We start from the raw sequence: 18,492 nt of genomic DNA, 5'->3' as shown, positions 1-18,492 counted from the left end.
TCCAACTAACTTGCATCGTTCCAAGTAGGCCAGTGCCCAACGGGCACCGCTCTAGTATGACATAAATTCTCCATTCATTGTCAATGGGAATTTTATGTTTGTGTAAGACGAGAATCTACACTAATAGCTGAATATAGGATGGGCTCGTGCCCCTAAAAAAAAATCAAAAATAGAAGACAAAAAATAGAAGATCTACAAGGCTATTTTCAAATAGCCTAGTCCCTTTTGGGCTTGTTTGCATAGACCTGCTTGCTTATTTCTCTCACACAATCTGGCAACACTGCAAGTGGGTCTCACAACAGACAGCAAGAGTAGTGTAGTGGATGTTAGTGAAGAGTAAACTACAGTCTCTACACACACATCCTGTTCTGTTGGAGGAACAGAGCGTACGGCACATACAGATGATCCAGCGGCCAGCAGAGAGGACGGAGAGGTTCAACAAGCCCCCGCTGTACTCCCTGTCTCTGTCGTTCTCTATTCCCCCAGCCATGCTCGACTCGCTCACGTTCATCCTGGAGAAGTTGTTCTTCCTCGCCCACATCAAGGTCTTCAGCCTGCTGTACGTGCCGGAGAGGAGGAGGAGGAGGAGCAGGTCGGACTCGGAGCGGGACGAGGACAACAACAACCCGAAGACCAAGCAGCACTTTGAAGGGAATGGGATCAGCCCGCCGCAGGTCGCTCCCGGAGTTGGCTCCCCGCCGGCGGCCCACCACCAGCACTACCAGCGGGGCGACCTGCTCGAGGTGCCCCGCACCCTGTTCACCCACTTTGGCATCTACCTGGGCGACGGCCGCGTGGCGCACCTCATCCCCGACGTGCTGCCGGCGCTGACCCGCGGCGGCGGCCCGATCGGCCCGTTCGTGACCAACACGCGCCTCGTCCTCGGTGTGCTCTCCAAGCAGGCGAGCGTGCGCGTGGACTCCGTGGAGGACTTCGCGTACGGCGCCGACGTGCTGCGCAACGCCATGGACGCGAGGATGATCCCCGCGGCGGCGGCGGTGGAGGCGGCGGGGGGTCCGACTCCTCCGCGGCTAGTGGCCGGCGAGGAGGTGGCCGTGCGCGCGGAGCGCCTCGTCGGCCCCGTTCCGTTCTACAGCCTGCTGTGGAACAACTGCGAGCACTACGTGACGGGATGCCGCTACGGGGACCCCGTCAGCCTGCAGACTGACAAGGTGAGGGTGCCAAGAGATATGTCTATGGGTGCTGCTGCTGGTGGTTGAATGGTTGGCGATGGCTTTTTACGCACTGGTTTTCAACCCCTTTTTTAGATCGAGGCCCATTACTTATTCAGCATTTTGAGCGGCCATTTGATGACATATTTTAGCCTCGGAAACCCAGACGTTTACTCAGATTCAGACAAAAAAAACAAAAACGTTGTTCTCGTCGTTCAAGGATGAGATGTTGTCCACACAATCCCTAGCCCGTCTCCGGACCCATGCTGTATTGATGTGCTACCAATAAGAGAGATAACAGCTAGGCAAACATTGATCGCTAGCCTAATGCTTGCAGATATTTTTAACAATAATTTAACTCTTGAGAGCATAAAATTAAGCCAAATGGTGAGGGTCCATTTGGTTTCATTTTACGATCTCAAGAGTTAAATATCTATAAGGGTCCATTTGGTTACCAACTATCCCATCATTTTAGCTTGGGACCACCTGTTAGGATGGTTGAGAACCAGTGGCTTTAAGCACTCTGTGTGTGTGTGTGTGTGTGTGTGTGTGTGTGTGTGTGTGTGTGTGTGGTTGACATGGTGTGTGTGTGTGTGTTGACATGGTGTGTGTGTGTGTGTGTGTGTGTGTGTGTGTGTGTGTGACTGCCATGGTGTGTGTGGTTGACATGGTGTGTGTGTGTGTGTGTGTGTGTGTGTGTGTGTTGACATGGTGTGTTTGTTGGGTCTCCTGGTCTCTCCAGCAAAAAAAAATCCAGACCAGGATACCAATTTCACCCAACCAGGAGAAGTTGGAAAAGGATATGATAAGATAAACAAATAAGTGATGAAACAAAGAACACGAGCAGACACAATTGGGATTGGAATATTACAAATTTGAAGCTGATAAATGGGTTGGTCGTTCTCTTTCCTGAACGTTTATTTTCTGTTCACAGTGATAATTACTATCAGTCCAGAATACAGAGCTTTAACGTTTGAATACACTTTTTGTTTTAACCAAAACAAAATGTAGGAGTTTCTTTCCAGTATTGTAAAAATAAAGAACATGGGTGGGAGGAGGGGGGAGCGGACACTCATATTGTTTTGTGAGTGAATTGACGATGAGGTCAAATTTGAAATTACTGACCTCAAGGACAGCTAGTCTTACATAACGGTTAGCCTGCAGCTCTCCACTCCATCGTTGTTGGTTCTGTCTCTGAAATGTTTTTTCCGTCGTGTGACTGTTTCTCTATTCTTCTCCTCTCTACTTTGTGGTTTTGTGAGAAGCGCCGTTTGCCCTCCAGTTAAAAACCAGACCTCACAGACATCATCATCATCATCTCCTGTTTCTCTCAGTGTTGATTTTGTCAGCACATTTTGATTTAGTTTTAGTCATAGTTCTTTTGACTAAAATGTAATTTAGTTTCAGTCACATACTAAATATATCCTAACATTGTAGTCGACTAAGTCTACAGTTGATTTAGTTGACTAAAATGTATTTTGGCAGGCCTTGGTGGCGTCGTAATGGCTGATTTTACACTTGAAAATACGATACACATAAAATGACTTGTCTTTTAGTTCTACTGGATCTCTTCAACACTAGTCACTTCCTAACATTGTAGTCTAGTTTGTATTTGTTTGATGAAATTTAGTCTTATAGCTCTAGTCATCATAGCTTATTTGTTATTTCGTTTTCATCAGTGAATTTAGTAGTAGACAAACATTTTACGTCCTAGTCTTAGTCCAGGAAATCAGCACTGCTCCTCCTCCTGGCTTTACTCCTTCAATGGCTTGGTTTCTTTACTCACATTTAGAGCACGTCGTTGTTACAAAACCGCTGAGCTACAAGCTCCTCGCGACACATTGTGAACTTGCCATGTTGCCATGTTTGCTTACATGCCATGTTTGCCAACTTTCGCATGACACTGTTGCACCACAACTTATTTTACAATAATAGTTTAAGTCAGCGGTTCTCAAAGTCCATGGACCTCCTGGGTTTTGGTCCGTGGCCCAATAATGTGGAGGTGACCTTGACATTAGTATGTTTGAGAACCTACTGGTTTAACCCATTTAGACCTGAGGCCGATTAAAAAAAAAAAAGGCTTCTAAACGGTTTTCTGAAAAACCTGTTTCTATGTCACCTTTTTCACTTCAAGGACCCCCAGAATTATCTGTAATTGGCTGTGGACCCCGATCTGAAAATATGTAGTTCCAGCGACCCCCCCCCCCCCCCCCCCATATGAAATTCCATAAAATAGAAAAAAAATCTGTTATTTTCACTAGTTTGGGTCCTGAGAAGACATAACATTTCTCTTTTGGGTCACAGGCTAAAAAAGTTTGGGGACCACTGGTTTAAGGGGTTCAGGAAAAAAAACTAAAAAACAAGGTGTGATGAAAACAGCATGTCACTGTTCCTGTGCGTTCTGGCTTTCTTCATTTTCTTTTTCCTCCTCCTTTTTCCAGGGGGTGTAGCGGAAAGTGGGGGGAAATGTGGGTTGTGCGTCTCAGGGAAAAGCCATGGAGGGGAGAGAGAGAACAAGGAGTCCATTGAGGCGCCCACCGCCATGCCAAATCACTGCCATATTTCTAGTGTGGAGAGCTGTATGCAGACAGACAGGGCAGTAGGTAGGTGATCAGGCAAGCGAGCAGGCAGACAGACAGACAGGGCAGTAGGTAGGTGATCAGGCAAGCAGACAGACAGACAGACAGACAGACAGATGGGCAGACATGCGGGCAGACAGAGGGGTGAGGCGGAGCCAACAGAGCCAGACAGTCTGACAGACCTTTTGCTCCAGGCCAGTAAGCAGCCCCATAAAACCAAACCATGCTGCCTGCAGCCGAGAGAGAGAAAACACACACACACACACACACACACACACACACACACACACACACACACACACACACACACACACACACACACACACACACTCAGAGGGTGTGGGTGTGTGTGTGTGTGTGTGTGTGTGTGTGTGTGTGTGTGTGGTATAGGAGATGTTGCTACTTGTTGTAAGACCTAGAGTAAAGACCTATTAAGTGCTGCTCCAAATTCTAACTAAGCCTGTTCCCATGGATGCAAAAAAAAAGACAAAGAATATATATGTATATACAGTACATGTCCCACTATTAGAAAAGTTGAAAGGGAACAATCGGCATGCCTCGATATGCAAGGGATAATGTATGAAGCGGCGGTAGTTGTCGAGAAATAATGACCAACGAGCATAAAATCCAAGCGCCGCAGAAGGTGCTCTGAGGCTTTGATTAGACGGCGCTCTGTTATAGAGCGGAGCGGTCATTATCAAGAAATAACACACAGCTGAATTCAGCGATTGACCAATCAGAATCAAGCATTCAACCAAGGTCACTGGACCCCACATTGAGAACCACTGCCCTTATACAGCACCTGCAATTGGTTGAAGGAGTCAGTCGCAGTCAGTCGCTGAGCTCAACTCATGTGAACGGCGCTAAGCTAGGTGAGTGGGTTAGTAGGTGAGGAATGTGGGGAATGCCCACTCGCTCAGTTGGACGTCTGTTTCGGTGAGAAGAACTCCCATTTCAACTCCAAAGTTTTAGCATAACGATTTTCAGTTTCATTGTATATCTGGGTTAAAAGATTTGAGGAAGTACTTCTTTAAAAAAAATAAAAATGTTTAAAATGGAAGTGATGATCTCAACTTAGTAGAACTTGGTTGGTCACAGTAGCCAGTAAAATTAAGGAAATGGAGTCGCTTTGACATGTTAAAGTGAAAAGGACAGAATTCCTAAGTCTTTGTGTGTGTGTGTGTGTGTGTGCGTGCGTGTGTGCGTCCTGTAAGCCATCTAATCCCCTTGACTTTTGTTTGATAATGACAAACGAATATCTATCCTCCTCTCCTCAAAAACTTGGCTTAGGAATGTGATGAAAAAAACAAATCTCCATGAATTCAATGCTTAAAGGGGTGTGTAATTGATAGCAAATAAGTATTTTTTGGGGTGAATTACTTCTGATGCAGATGATTTTACAAGGTACATTGGGGGTAGCAGAGCTTAAATCAAACCGAGGTGTCCGTGTAAATTACAAAGGTTGAGAATCGCTGGTCTGAGCAATGTGTGTGAGCTTATTGAGATAGGCTATTTTGGCTAAATGCCAAAATGATGTTTAACAATAATACACTTGAGAGCGTAAAATGAAACCAAATGGACCCGTCATTTTACACTCAGGGACCACTGGTGGTCTCCGGACCACTGGTTGAAAACCACTGACTTAGACATTATAAAAATCTGAGTACTCTCTCTCTCTCTCTCTCTCTCTCTCTCTCTCTCTCTCTCTCTCTATCCCTCCTAACCTCTAAAGTAGGTCTCCACATTTCAAAACATTCTTCCCACTCCATTGAGTTTTGGCAAACATTGCTTGGTGGAAACTTCCACGGCGGCAAACTCAATCCAATTGGCAAATGAGACGTGAACGAACGTGACGTCATCATCACGCCCGTTCCTGGCAAACATCTGACAACGTTTTTTTGGGGGGGGAGGGTTGGGGGGGGTCCGCTGGCAAGGGAACCCTTTTTTCTGTCCGTTTAGATCTGTGGTTGTTGTAAAGGACCCCCAAACAAATATCACTTTTTTTTTTAAGGAATAAAACTATTATTTTGCCCAATCTGTATCTTAATACAATTGAACTTGGGTTCAAATCCGGGGTAGAAGAGGTGCCAATACTTTTTGTACTGTTAAATGTGTAATTTCTAATACAAGACTTGCATACTAGAGTATTGTTATATTGTGGCATAGAGCACCGAGTCTGACGTCAATATCGGTAGAGGGCGCAAATCCACGGGATATGAACAATCAACTGACAAACGCTATTGTTACTGCTACTGAATTAGTAAAATTTTCGCTAGAAACAGACCATATATGACTGACTGACTGTCGCAAACGATACAGAGACACCTCCCTGACAATAACGTCGAGACTGCTTGTTTATTTTTGGACCACAACGCTTAAATGAAACTATTTTAAGATGACCCCATGTTATTCTCCATAGAGAAAGTGAACCAGGGGATGAGCGAGTGACGTCAGGACTTCGGCGCTCTATTGCTATTGCTACTTAGACCAGTCGTTTTCAACCCATTTCTTATCAAGGTCCATTATTTATTCGGCATTAAGCCATGAATCACCATTTGATGAGATTTAGGGGTAGAAGAAGAAAGTTACATAGTGCAGCTTTAACCCATTTACAGTTTTCTAAAAAACCTATGTTTCTATGTCAGTGGTGCTCAACCTTTTTGTCAGTAGTGCGCAACCCTTTTCATGTCAAGGACCCCCAGAATTATCTCTATTTGGCCGCGGACCCCATCTGTAAATATGTTGTTCCAGGGACCCCCCCAGAAGCAAAGATTTGTGTCACATTTTCACAGATCTACAGTACAAGCTCGTAGCGCTATGAGCTTGTAGATCTGCTATTTTTCGATAGCTAAAGTATAACATATAACATCAAAAGGGGTTCACGATCCTGAATGCGTTAACTTATACCGTGTGTTTTAACATTCACCGTTTTGTTCCTCTCTCTTCCAGTTCTGCCTGTGGCTGAAGGCACTCGTCCGTGACCAGCGGAACGTGCTCCGCACAGCGTTCCTGGGGGTCCTGTCCATGCTGTGTATGGGGGTCTCCCTCTTCACCGTCGTGCCCACGCTGCTCGTCCCCTTCACCCTGTGGATGGTCAGTTAGGCCATTACGACCCGAGACCAAGATTCTGCAAAAAATGTCTTCCAAATCCTGACAGTTTTCTGAAAAAACATGTTTCCATACCGGTGGTTCTTAAACTATTTCATGTCAAAGACCGCCAAAATGGTATGTATTTGGCAAAAAATATTGGAAAATATTGTTCCAGTGAGCCCAGAAGCAAAGATATGAGTTAAAAAATGCTGTGAAAGAACCACATTTTCACGATTTTTCAAAAGTAGCAGATCTACAAGCTCGTAGCTGAGCTTGTAGATCTGCTATATTTCAACAGCTAAAGTTTAAAATAGTGCGTAAAGTGGTTCAAACTTCAAAGCGATGAGGTGTGACACACATGCATCCTCAGGTCTAAATGGGTTAGGCACCGCCTTGGATGACAAGCAGCAGTGACGCTGCAGCGCCCCCTCCTGGACTTAAAATGAAAGAAACAAGAAAGCGCTCCTCAACGGCCAAATGGATCTAACATAGACAATTTGACATGTCTGCTGAAGCCACGTTCATACCAACGCATTCTCACTACCAAGTCTCAAGACGGCAAACGTGTTTTAACTTCTTGCTACGGATTTGACCGGACTGTAATGTATGAACATTTTTTTCAACATGGAAACGACAATTAATGTGATTATGTAATAATTGTCACAGGACTAGTCACCGTAGGCCATTTTTATACTGCTAAGGTAAATATGTCTGCTAAAGCCACGTTGGTGCTGCCAACAGTCAACATCCCACTGCTTTACAAGGTTTTGTTGTTGCTCAGTAGACACTGTCAGAACTGTAAGTTATAACTGTAGTTATTATGAAATTCCACTGATGTTGTTGTCACCCTACTATGGGAGAGCCATGGGTGCTTTGAATTAATTCCTAGTGAATTATTCTCCTAAGAAGAACAAAGCAAAAAACAAAGCAAGCACTAGGGTTTTGACATCCAAAAGGGAAAGAGACAACTCTTCCAAAATGGTGGTCTGTTCCCCGTAAACCAATGAGAACCACCATCTTGTTTGGATTGGATTGATAATTGAAGTAGAACTCTCAAACAGACATTCCGTGCAAAAAAAAAAAACATTCTAGAAATGATTCTAGAAATGATTCTATTCCATTAGTTTTTTTTTCTTTTCACCTTTATTTGGACACTTTTCTTTTCTTTCTTTTTTTTTTGTACATTCAATCCTCAAGAACACAAAACAAAATTAGAGTCATCAAAGAAATCTACCTCCTCTCCACTTTCAAATGACGCAGACTCTAATGCCATCTCCCCAGCCTAGGAAGGAGTCATCTTCCACATTAACACTACTTTGTACTGTAGAATAATCTTTATAGAATCAGAAAGCCATATTCTAACGGTTGTTTAATTCTACGGCAGTTGTTCCAGAGCCTTCATCTATCCCAGTGGTTACTTTAAAGTAACTAGTAACTAAAACAAATGTAGTGGAGTAAAATATTTGCCTCTTAAGATTTAATGAAAAGTAAAAGTATTGGAAATACTCAAAAGTACAAATACCTCAAAATTGTACTCAAGTACGGTACTTGAGTAAATGTACTTACTTAGTAAATGTTACTTTCCACCACTGCTGCAAAAACACCAACATGAATCCAAAACAACTCTACACAATGACAGTGCTGTCAAACTTCATCTCTCTCTCAGCTTTTGGGAACCACTGATTTTAGCCGGGGAGCCAGTCACCCAAAATCTGAAAGGGCCTGGGATGTCATGCCGTACTTTATATTTGTATTTTTGATTGGTGCAACCACTCCATTACACAGCCATGTTTGTCCCTGTGTCTGTCTGTCTTTTCTATACGGTGAGCGAGTCTTTTCCTGTCAAAGTTTCCCTGTCTGTCTGTCCAAGCACGAAAATAGCTTGGTTGGTAACTCTGTCATTTCTCGACCGTTTCGGAAGCGGGGCGGCTCGCCGGAACCGGGCCGGCCCCCTGGGCACGTACCTCGTGGACTGGACATTCGGTGCGGTATTGCAGTCGCTGAAGGCAAAGCTCTCCGTCTACCGAGCAATCTTCGTTCCTACTCTCACCTATGGTCATGAAGTGTGTGGACCTTTAATGACCAAATGAATAGAAAAAACACAAATAAAAAGTATGGCATGACATCACAGGTTAAACTCTATTCCGTGAGCTTTTGGGCCTGTGGCCCCTCGACTATCTAGTCTGTGCTTAAGGTGGCTTCCATAGAACATCTTATATCATATCCTATCGTACAGCCTAGCAGGTGGTCTTCTGTTTGGAGCAGCTCCTCTGCACTTTGGGGGTTAACTTCCTTGCTCGACAGCACTTTGTGGCTTTCGAGTCTTCTCTAAATACATGGCAGCAATATTGGTTGGACAATGCCAGATTTTCCATCAACACACACACACACACACACACACACACACACACACACACACACACACACACCAGAACAAGTGCCTAATAGCATTTCGGTCCCTTTGTTTGGGTCACCAACAGTGCCAGGGTTTCGAGGAAGCACTTTTCTGTCTCTGAACACTAATAGTGCCTAGAATGTCTCTTCTTCGCCCATGTTGGCTCTGCGCGACGACTCCCGCTAAGTGCCTAGTACCTGTACATAACTGTAGTTATCTGTAGATATACCTTCACAACAACGATTGTTGCCTAACAGTCCAAAATCATTGTACATAATTATATATATTTTTGTGACATCGTAACACTTTACACTGTTTCTTTTTTGTAAAATAAAAAAACTGCACATAGATGCAACTAGTTGTTTTGCGTCATTTGTTTCATACGTTTGTTTTTTTCTTTGTGTTGCTTAAAGGACCACTTCACCACTTTTCAACCTATCTTCATATAATTGGTCTTCACTAATGATGATGATAAAATGGAGGAGAAAAAAAAGATCCACTCGGTCTGTGTCTCATAGGAGGGCTGTGGGCAGTTCAGAAACCCACCCACCAGTGACATCATTAATGGGGAATCCAAGCTAACGGCAGGCTTTTCATTCCTGAAATGCGAATCCGAAAATGGAAGCCATCATTCTCACGATAATACAAATCTAAATATTTAATATTGCTTGCGGCCCACAGCCTATGAGACACAAAGTAGGCCTAGAACAAAATGTGGCATTTTATCATGAACATTAGTGAGGACCAATTATATGAAGATAGGTTGAAAAGTGGTCCTTTTTAACCACTTCAAGTATTAAAAAACTTTAAAGGCCCGACTTAAAAAACATCGTCTCTGTAGGGTGGAAACCTCATTATGTGCAAAACTCTAACTTTTCAGGATTTCAAATTCATAAACGCAAAAGTACGATCTGCTACTTTTGTGTGACTCGGTAGTGATCAAGTCGTTCATTTACGAAAAGTCCAACTATGGAGATATGAGGTTTCTGCTCAACGGAGAAATATATACTTTGTTGAATGGAGTCCCTTCTGATTGTGTATTGTCTTTTGATTAGCATTAGCACTACATTTAGTTTTAGTAAACTGAAATTGTTATAATGCGTAGTCTAGACTTTGTCGACTAAATATCAATATTTTTGTATTTTAGTCTTAGTCTGATTAATCTGATTACACACTTGTGCACAAATGGTGCATTTATATAGCACCTTTTATCCAAAGCGCTTTATTGTGCATTACACACATCCATAGTTAGTTTAGTTGTTGTTAGCTTAGTTGTTAAGCAATCGCCTGTGTATATATCTATATAGTAGCCTCGGTCCAAGCCTTACTCATCATCTATATAGTGGTATTGAACTTGATGTTTGTTATTTATAGACCTTGGCCACGCTTTCCCACAGAGTGTGCATCTCTCTCCACCATGGTTGGCCTGTTGGGCTTCAGCCTTGTTTTATGATGCACCAGTACAGGTATGCGTCTCTATATCTAGTTGTTAAGCAATCTCCTGTCTGTATAGATATAGGCTATAGTGGTATTGGACTTGACTGTTTGTCATTTATAGCCCCTGTTCTACAAACAGTCCTTCTGGAGTGTTTGCTCCTGGTGTGTGGTGACACCACATCATCATACCATAAGTTATGCAGGAATGCCTACTGAGTGGCAAAATACTACTTTCTGGCCTTGCCAGCCCATACATCCAAACAGAAAATCTATCTGATTGTATTAAACAATGTTAAACAACGTTAAACTCACTTTGCCACTCGATTTACCATTGACTTTATGCATGCGCTCTATTCAATTCAAAGGAGCTTTATTGGCATGAGAGCAAAGCAAGTGTCAAAATACAATAAAAACAGTTGAAAATGGGGAAATTATTCAGTTGGAGGGGGTACAGCATTTTGTAGACACACACAGAAGGTATGTTTATGGTCCTTAGTTAACCTGTTAATTTGGTGCCTCTTTGGCACTACATTAAAATGAAAGTAGTCATGTGAGAGTAGTCATGGATTAGGAGATGGAGATACTTTAGATTTTAGATTAGAACAAGGCATAGCATCTAGTTTCTGCCAAAGTTTGTTTATAGAAAGTGTTTTCACTGCCATCTGGTGGACAAATATGCAGACAGCACATGGCACGTGCTACTAATACTGCATAGTGCATGCTTTGTTTTACTGAATAAAATCTGTATATGGTAGAGTATGTTATACAATATGTATAACATATGAGTATGTTATATAATATAACTTATATTGTTGTATTATATTGTTGTCTCCCTGCACTTATATTGAGACATTTAGGATCATGGCAAATGTCTCACCTAGACACATGCAGATATGACATGAATTTTGGTCAAGATTCAATGTATCCCCGATCAAGCAGGCAGGCTCTATTAGCTCAATGGTAAAAGCTTCAGCACTTGCACAGGAACCAGGGTTCAATCCAGGGTGGAAGAGGAAAATAACATAGTGCACGCTTTAAATATTCAGAAAGTCAGCTGTTGGAGAATGATGCAGTCACTCAGGGGCCATCGTGTGTCTGTGGCAAAAACTTGGCCTCGTCTGTGGAAGATTCTAATTCACACACCATTATAATATTCTTAAGACCCAATTCTGAATGTCATCAGTCTCCAGGTCTTCTTCAGAATATGTATATAAGTATAGCTCAGCAGTGTTTGGACAGGCTTACTGGAGTTTAGAGCAGATTTGTGAGTGGGCATGAGCTGGACGATCGGGAGATCCGAGTTGGCAAGAGGAGAGCCTTGGCTCTGTACGCATGTTTGATGTTACCATAACATATTTGTCTAACACATTTTTGTTCCTTGTACCACATTTTACATACTGGTGAAACCCAGGTAAGACTGGCTCCAGTCTGCAGTGGTTTCGGACACCAAGTAAGTACTGTAGATAGTGGCTCCAGGAGTATGTTGCATTTGTGCGTGTACACAGTCTGCTAGTCTATTTGCTGCTCTGGTTGCGTTAGCACTAGGCGGGTACATAGGCTACACAGCGATATTACACGAGAGGGTGTTCTTTATCTTCAATTATACAACAGTTACCCTTAAAACTAAGATAATCGCCGAAAAATGATTGATTGATGATGATTATTTGAATGACAGATGTAGTCACTACGACCACAAATGTCCCAAGAAACTAGCTATAGCCTAGCCACAGAGTATTGCTGCGCTCTGGGAGAAAAACACAAACTTGAGCCACCACGAGCGAGCTAAAGCGAGCAAGTTGGCGTGGCGAACGTTGCGAAGTTCGATTGAGCCGACTCGGGCCCCGTCCGAGTTGTAACCCCATAGCACAGAATCAAAACAGTAGTAGTGTAATATGTACATATTTTGAGGTGTTCTTGTAGTGTACTCATGTATGTACGGAATTGCCAATCTGTGTTATTTCACAGTGTTTGGGTGAGATCGGGCGGGTACAACAACGAGAGATTTTTGGCGTGCTCCTGAGTCCTGACTCCCTCCTAGAACTCCATGTATGGAGCTAACAGAAACATCCAAGCCTGACATCATAGACTCTATCTTTGGGCATGACCGATATTGGGACTCCATATATATATGAAGGACTCACAGCGACATCACCAGGTTGACACAAGCACCGTATAGCCAATGACATAAAATGGAAGGAAATCTCAGAGTTATATCAGATACGTCGGTGATACTCTGGGACTTCACCTGCCTCCGAGACATGAAACATCAATACACGTTCCACTAAGGCTCTATCAGCAAGACTAGACCCTCAAGACATTGACCAGTTCGGCTCCAACCAGGAGCTGCCCTCTGAACGAACCCGGGTCCTGCATGAGGTGAGCGAGTGTGTGCGCATGTGGTGTGTGTGGTCAGCCTCCACCATGCCACTGTTTGGTAAATCCCACAAGAGCCCTGCTGACATCGTCCGCACGCTGAAGGACAACCTGCCCATCCTGATCGAACAAGACAAGAAGACGACGGACAAGGCGTCCGAGGAGGTGTCAAAGTGCCTGGTGTCCATGAAGGAGATCTTGTACGGCAGCAATGACAAGGAACCGCAGACGGAGACGGTCGCCCAGCTGGCTCAGGAACTCCACGACAGTGGTCTACTCATAGCGCTGGTAGAACACCTCCAGGTCGTCGACTTTGAGGCGAGGAAAGACGTGTGTCAGATCTTCAACCACTTCCTGAGGAGGCAGATCGGGACGAGCACCCCCGCCGTCGAATACTTCTGCTCTCATCAGGAAATCCTCTTAATACTGCAGAAGGGGTACGAGATGCCGCCAGTGGCCTTGAGCTGCGGGTCGATGCTGAGGGAGTGCATCCGCCACGAGCTGCTGGCCAAGGCGGTGCTGCACTCGGAACACTTCCGCTGCTTCTTCAACTACTTTGAGATATCCCCCTTTGAAATCGGCTCCGACGCCTTCACCACCTTTAGGGACCTTCTGACGAGACACAAAGCGATGGTGGCCGAGTACCTGGAACAAAACTACGACGCTGTTTTTGCGGACTACGAGAAGCTGTTGCACTCTGAGAACTACGTCACAAAGAGGCAGTCGCTAAAGTTGCTGGGTGAGCTGCTGTCGGACACGCACAACGTCACAGTAATGACAAGCTACATCAGCAAGCCAGAGAACCTCAAGCTGATGATGAATCTGCTCAGGGACGCCAGTCCCAACATTCAGCTCGAGGCCTTCCATGTCTTCAAGATTTTTGTGGCAAATCTGAAGACGCAACCGATCATTGACATCCTCCTCAAGAATCAGACTAAATTAATTGAGTTCCTGAGCAACTTCCAGAAGGACCGCACGGTCGATGACTTGCAGTTCAGAGACACGAAAACCGATCTAATCAAACGGATTAGGGATCTGAAGAGACCAGAGTCCTAGGAAATAAATCACACTCATATGAAGTGAGCGGTGCCCACTGTATTTATATCGGCCACATGACATTTTACGTTGTCGTTTAGTGCCCTAAGCAAATAGACTTGACTACCATATGATGTAATCTTCATATTCCATACATTGGAGGGGCTGATGCCCCTCAAAAAATAAACTCCCAAATTCAATCCTTGTGCGCCATAACTTTCTGTCGCTAGGAATGAGAGACAGAAAATACCAATTATTAACCATTATAATGGTAATCTTATTGAAAAAAAATAAAACTAGTGTAAGACAAACAAATGCCACTCTGCCACCCTTTTAACATTGCCCCTATTATAGCGCCACCAGGAGAGAAATATTATACTTCCACAAATTTTGTCCAAACATCAAATAGGTACACATTACAAGTGACCAAGACAGATCTGTTAGATTTTTTATATTCCATCCTACTTGGTGAATTCCAGACATTGCTAGCCCACAATAACCTACCTGACCCTGCGGAGACGTATGCTCAGATTACTGAATATCAGTCTCCATGTTTTCTTCAGAATATGTATGACAGTGATTTACTATATGGCACATTAGGAGTCCACGGGGACAGTCCTTCTCTAACTTTTTATTTTCAAGGACCACCATAACTCCTAACTAAGAATTAATTGATACAGTCTGTAGTCCCTAAGCTTCCCTACCACAGGATTCAGCCTGGACCAGAATTCACCCCAAAATGAACCTGAAGCAAAATCGGCTAAAGCTAATTTGGCTATACCGTCTTTTTATAAGTCATCCGAAGTGTTAATATATAGTAACTGCGAGGTAGCGACGATTTAGTAATGAGCCGCTAACATCCTGGTTTTGATCAAAACGGCTTTTAAAGCTTTGACTACAAAGTGTACAACAGCAAAGGGCTTTATGCCTGTATCAATCCCTGTGTGTGTGCTTTCAGAGTTTCAGCTTGGTTAAAGCTTCGACTACAAACTATGCAAGCAAAGGGCTTTTCACTTTTCATTATCATGTGTGTTTTCAGATGTCCAGGCAGCTTGTCTAAAGCCTTTGTTACAAACTGTATTAAGCAAAGGGCTTTGCCATATGAATCACGTGTTTCTTCATAATTCCACTAGTAAAGCTTTTGCTACATACTGTGCAAGCAAAGGGCCTTTCACCTGTATGAATCATGTGTGCTTTCAGAGTTTCAGCTTGGTTCAACTTAATTTAACTTAAAGCTTTTAGTACAAACTGTATAAGCAAAGGGCTTTTCACCTGTATGAATCATCATGTGTTCAATTTCTTCATTACTGCATGCACCAGTGTTAAAGCTTTTGCTACATACTGTACAAGTAAAGGGCTTTTCACCTGTATGAAACATCCTGTGCTTTTCAGATGTCCAGCTTGTCTAAAGTTTTTGTGCATCTTCCTTGTAAAATTTGATTAATTCTTAAATACTTTAAAATCTGCTCTGCATTTGACCGGATTAAACTTGCTCTGCATCCTTGCCAATATGTTCTACCTGAATCTTCACGAGATACTGTGCCACTGCATGACACACCAGACTGTGACAGACATCTCAAATGACAGGTGAGAATTATCAGCCTGGTGGTGACATTATTATAGAAATGACAGTGGTGGCACTGGTGGACAGTCACAGTAGTCGCAGGAAACACTGGCCTGCAGGAGCTTGGATCCGTAACATTATGAATGCCCCCGTCCACACCAAATACTATACTGTATTATTCATCCCTGTTGTGGCGTGGACTCTGCCATCCACTTGAGTTAGAACTATTTAAAAAAACTATTATAGTGTTTGGTCTGGACGGCCGATTAACAACCGATTAAGCCAGATTCATCGTAGAGCCCGGTGAAAATATACGATCTACAAACGGCCTCAATACTAATTGAGGATGTGGTTAAAACGTTTGGATGTTTGAGGGAGGCAAGCAAGTGTGGAGGATTTAAGGACTTAAGTGCACTTTTAAAGAGGTCTTTCCTGTATCCATTTCAACAATGTTTGTCTAGTTTTCTGTTTTTTTTGTTTTTTGTTTTTTGGTTGCTTGTGGTGCCTTGTGCAAATGCGTGAGCTCAACAAAATGGAACTTTGTATTATATCGTTAGGATCATTTGATGTTGAAAATCGTCTGTGTGAATCGAAAGCATTTTGTTTTTACTTCCACATTACATCCCAGTCTTCAGCCAATAAAGCTTGTAAAAGTTTGTTACCTTTTAATGCTGTTCATGTGTGGATTTTTTGCGTGGTGCAAACCACTCCAACAACCAGCTTTGTCTGTACCCGTGTACCTGTACGTGTGTGTACCAAAAGAATGAGCATGGTTACTATGGTCACTGACATTACGTCAGACCACAGCTGATCAGGCTATATAAGACCTTGCACCACTCAGTTTACACGGGTGTGATTTCTTTTCTAGAAATGTAATCTGATAAAATGTCAGTCACTATTAAAAAAATCACACCCGTGTGAACTGAGTGCTGCAAGGTCTTATTTAGCCTGATCAGCTGTGGTCTGACGTAATGTCGGTGACCATAGTAACCATGCTCATTTATTTGGGTCCCACGTACAGGTACACACATACATAGACACATAGATACAGACAAAGCTGGTTATTGGAGTGGTTTGCACCACTCAAAAATGCTATACAAATCTAAAAGTTTATATAGGAATGTAACCGAGATAATTATTGTAAAACAACAGTCTTTCTGTTCACGTTGTCTTGTCTTTGTCCGTTCCGTTTCTTATATCACCAGCACATGTACCATGATGCAGGGTCCACCTGACTTTGTAGATTAATATCAGATGGCAATCTTATGTATCCTGCACTCTATTGTGTTTTCTATGGAGAATGTCAACATACAATATTAATATGCTCTATGTTGTGTGGATACTGCATTTTAAAGACTAGAGCGGTGCCTGTTGGAGCCTCTACAACGGTGCCCGTTGGGCAATGGTCTACTTGGAACGATGCAAGTTGGAAATGCATGCCCCACCCAGATATTATGTCTGTGTCCCTTTTATGCCCATATATGGAGTTCTTTGTCAGGCATGCCCAAATATGGAGTCTATGCAGACGTCAGAAAGATGTCAGAACAGGCCAGCTCCATATGGACACTGCATGGGCAGGGGCCCGGTCCAGAGCCCGGACAGAGGCCTTTTTGGGGTGAATGGTAACACAAGGCTGCACATAAAAGCCCCTTAGTACAATGACCTGTTTGTAGATCAATATCGGTCTCTTCCCTGCTAGAGGTGTTGATGATTCATTCATTCTGATTCATTCATTCAACTGTGTTGGACACAGAATGGCAGATCTCATCCCAGAAGTGATTAAACGGTTGAGTCCTTTTCAGGCCCCTCTTCAGAAGTTCACATGGATCAGAGGGGAGATGAGGAGAAACGGAACATAGCAGGGAAGAGGCAACACAGAGAGAAGAAGGAAACACAGGAGTTCTTAAGATTCAGACACAAATTAAGCTAGCATTTTTCCTCCATGCTGTTTAATAAAGACTTTTGGTTTTTGTCTTTTATTGGTGGGAGTGTGAATGGAGAAATAACGATTGACAGACACTAATGTTACTGTACACACTACTAGTGCTATTAAAGTATCCTAATGGACAGTTCAATTTACATCATACAAGAAAGGTTAATCTCACTATTTTATTCAGAGACTAAGAAATATGGATTCTCGTTTCAGGGATGATCCTAGTTATCTTTTTGCCGCGGTTTCTTATATTGAGAAAAAACAATTTAATATGAATATTTCTTAAGAGAGGAAAGAAATCTATTTCAACATCAGGAGATATATAACCTAGAGAATGCTTTTCTGTATTTGATAATACTTCTAACACTCCTGGATATCATAAAAAGGTAGATATGACATGATGGCAAGATTGGATAACTTGGGTCCATTTCAGTTCTTCTTTACTTAGTTGTGCAGACATGCGTTGGGAAGAAAATATCACTTCTGTTTTAAGGGAGAAAGGTTTGAAAATTGAATATAGAGAAATAAACAACATCAGGGAATCAGAGGAAGATAGGTAACTATTGTGTATTTCAATGAGGGGGAAAAGAGTCACTTCCATTGAATGAATAGGCCTATTTGAAAAAATATGAAGATGAATAAATTCATGAGATTGTGAGAAACAACATTGTGATTGCAACACGAAATTATATGCATAGGGTAGAGGCTTTTATTAAAGAAATTGTATTGCATGGTAGAGGAGCACCTCATAATCATAAAGTTATTTGGATTGAGCTGGAGTTGGAGTCGAACTGGAGTCGAACCCCGATCTCCAACTCGGTAGACAAGGCAAGCAGCTTGGTACAGGACCTGTCTTTTAGTTCTATATGTTCTTTTAATGTATAACTCAAGACAATTTTATGGTTCTGATTGTT

General features: G+C 42.9%; 2 protein-coding genes across 2 annotated transcripts in view; both read left to right on the top strand.

Annotated features, from left to right (window-relative positions):
• The first annotated feature begins 291 nt into the window (after positions 1-291).
• The window catches only part of LOC306914330 (uncharacterized protein), a 27,407-nt gene continuing 9,206 nt past the window's right edge, over positions 292-18,492 (top strand). The window contains exons 1-2 of the mRNA XM_079491327.1: positions 292-1,172; positions 6,701-6,850. Of these exons, the coding sequence (XP_079347453.1) occupies positions 324-1,172; positions 6,701-6,850 (999 nt within the window). The 5' untranslated portion in view covers positions 292-323. The remainder of the gene's footprint in view (positions 1,173-6,700; positions 6,851-18,492) is intronic.
• Positions 13,095-14,102, top strand: LOC306914400 (calcium-binding protein 39-like; the record flags this gene model as incomplete). The annotated part of the gene is made up of 1 exon (XM_079491394.1): positions 13,095-14,102. One exon carries the CDS (start codon positions 13,095-13,097, stop codon positions 14,100-14,102), a length of 1,008 nt encoding a protein of 335 aa, XP_079347520.1.

The sequence above is a fragment of the Electrona antarctica genome (assembly GCF_951216825.1).
Source record: "Electrona antarctica genome assembly, chromosome: 21".
Classification (NCBI taxonomy): Eukaryota; Metazoa; Chordata; class Actinopteri; order Myctophiformes; family Myctophidae; genus Electrona; species Electrona antarctica.
Note: the sequence above shows the minus strand (reverse complement) of the source record. Positions and strands in the feature narration are given on the sequence as shown.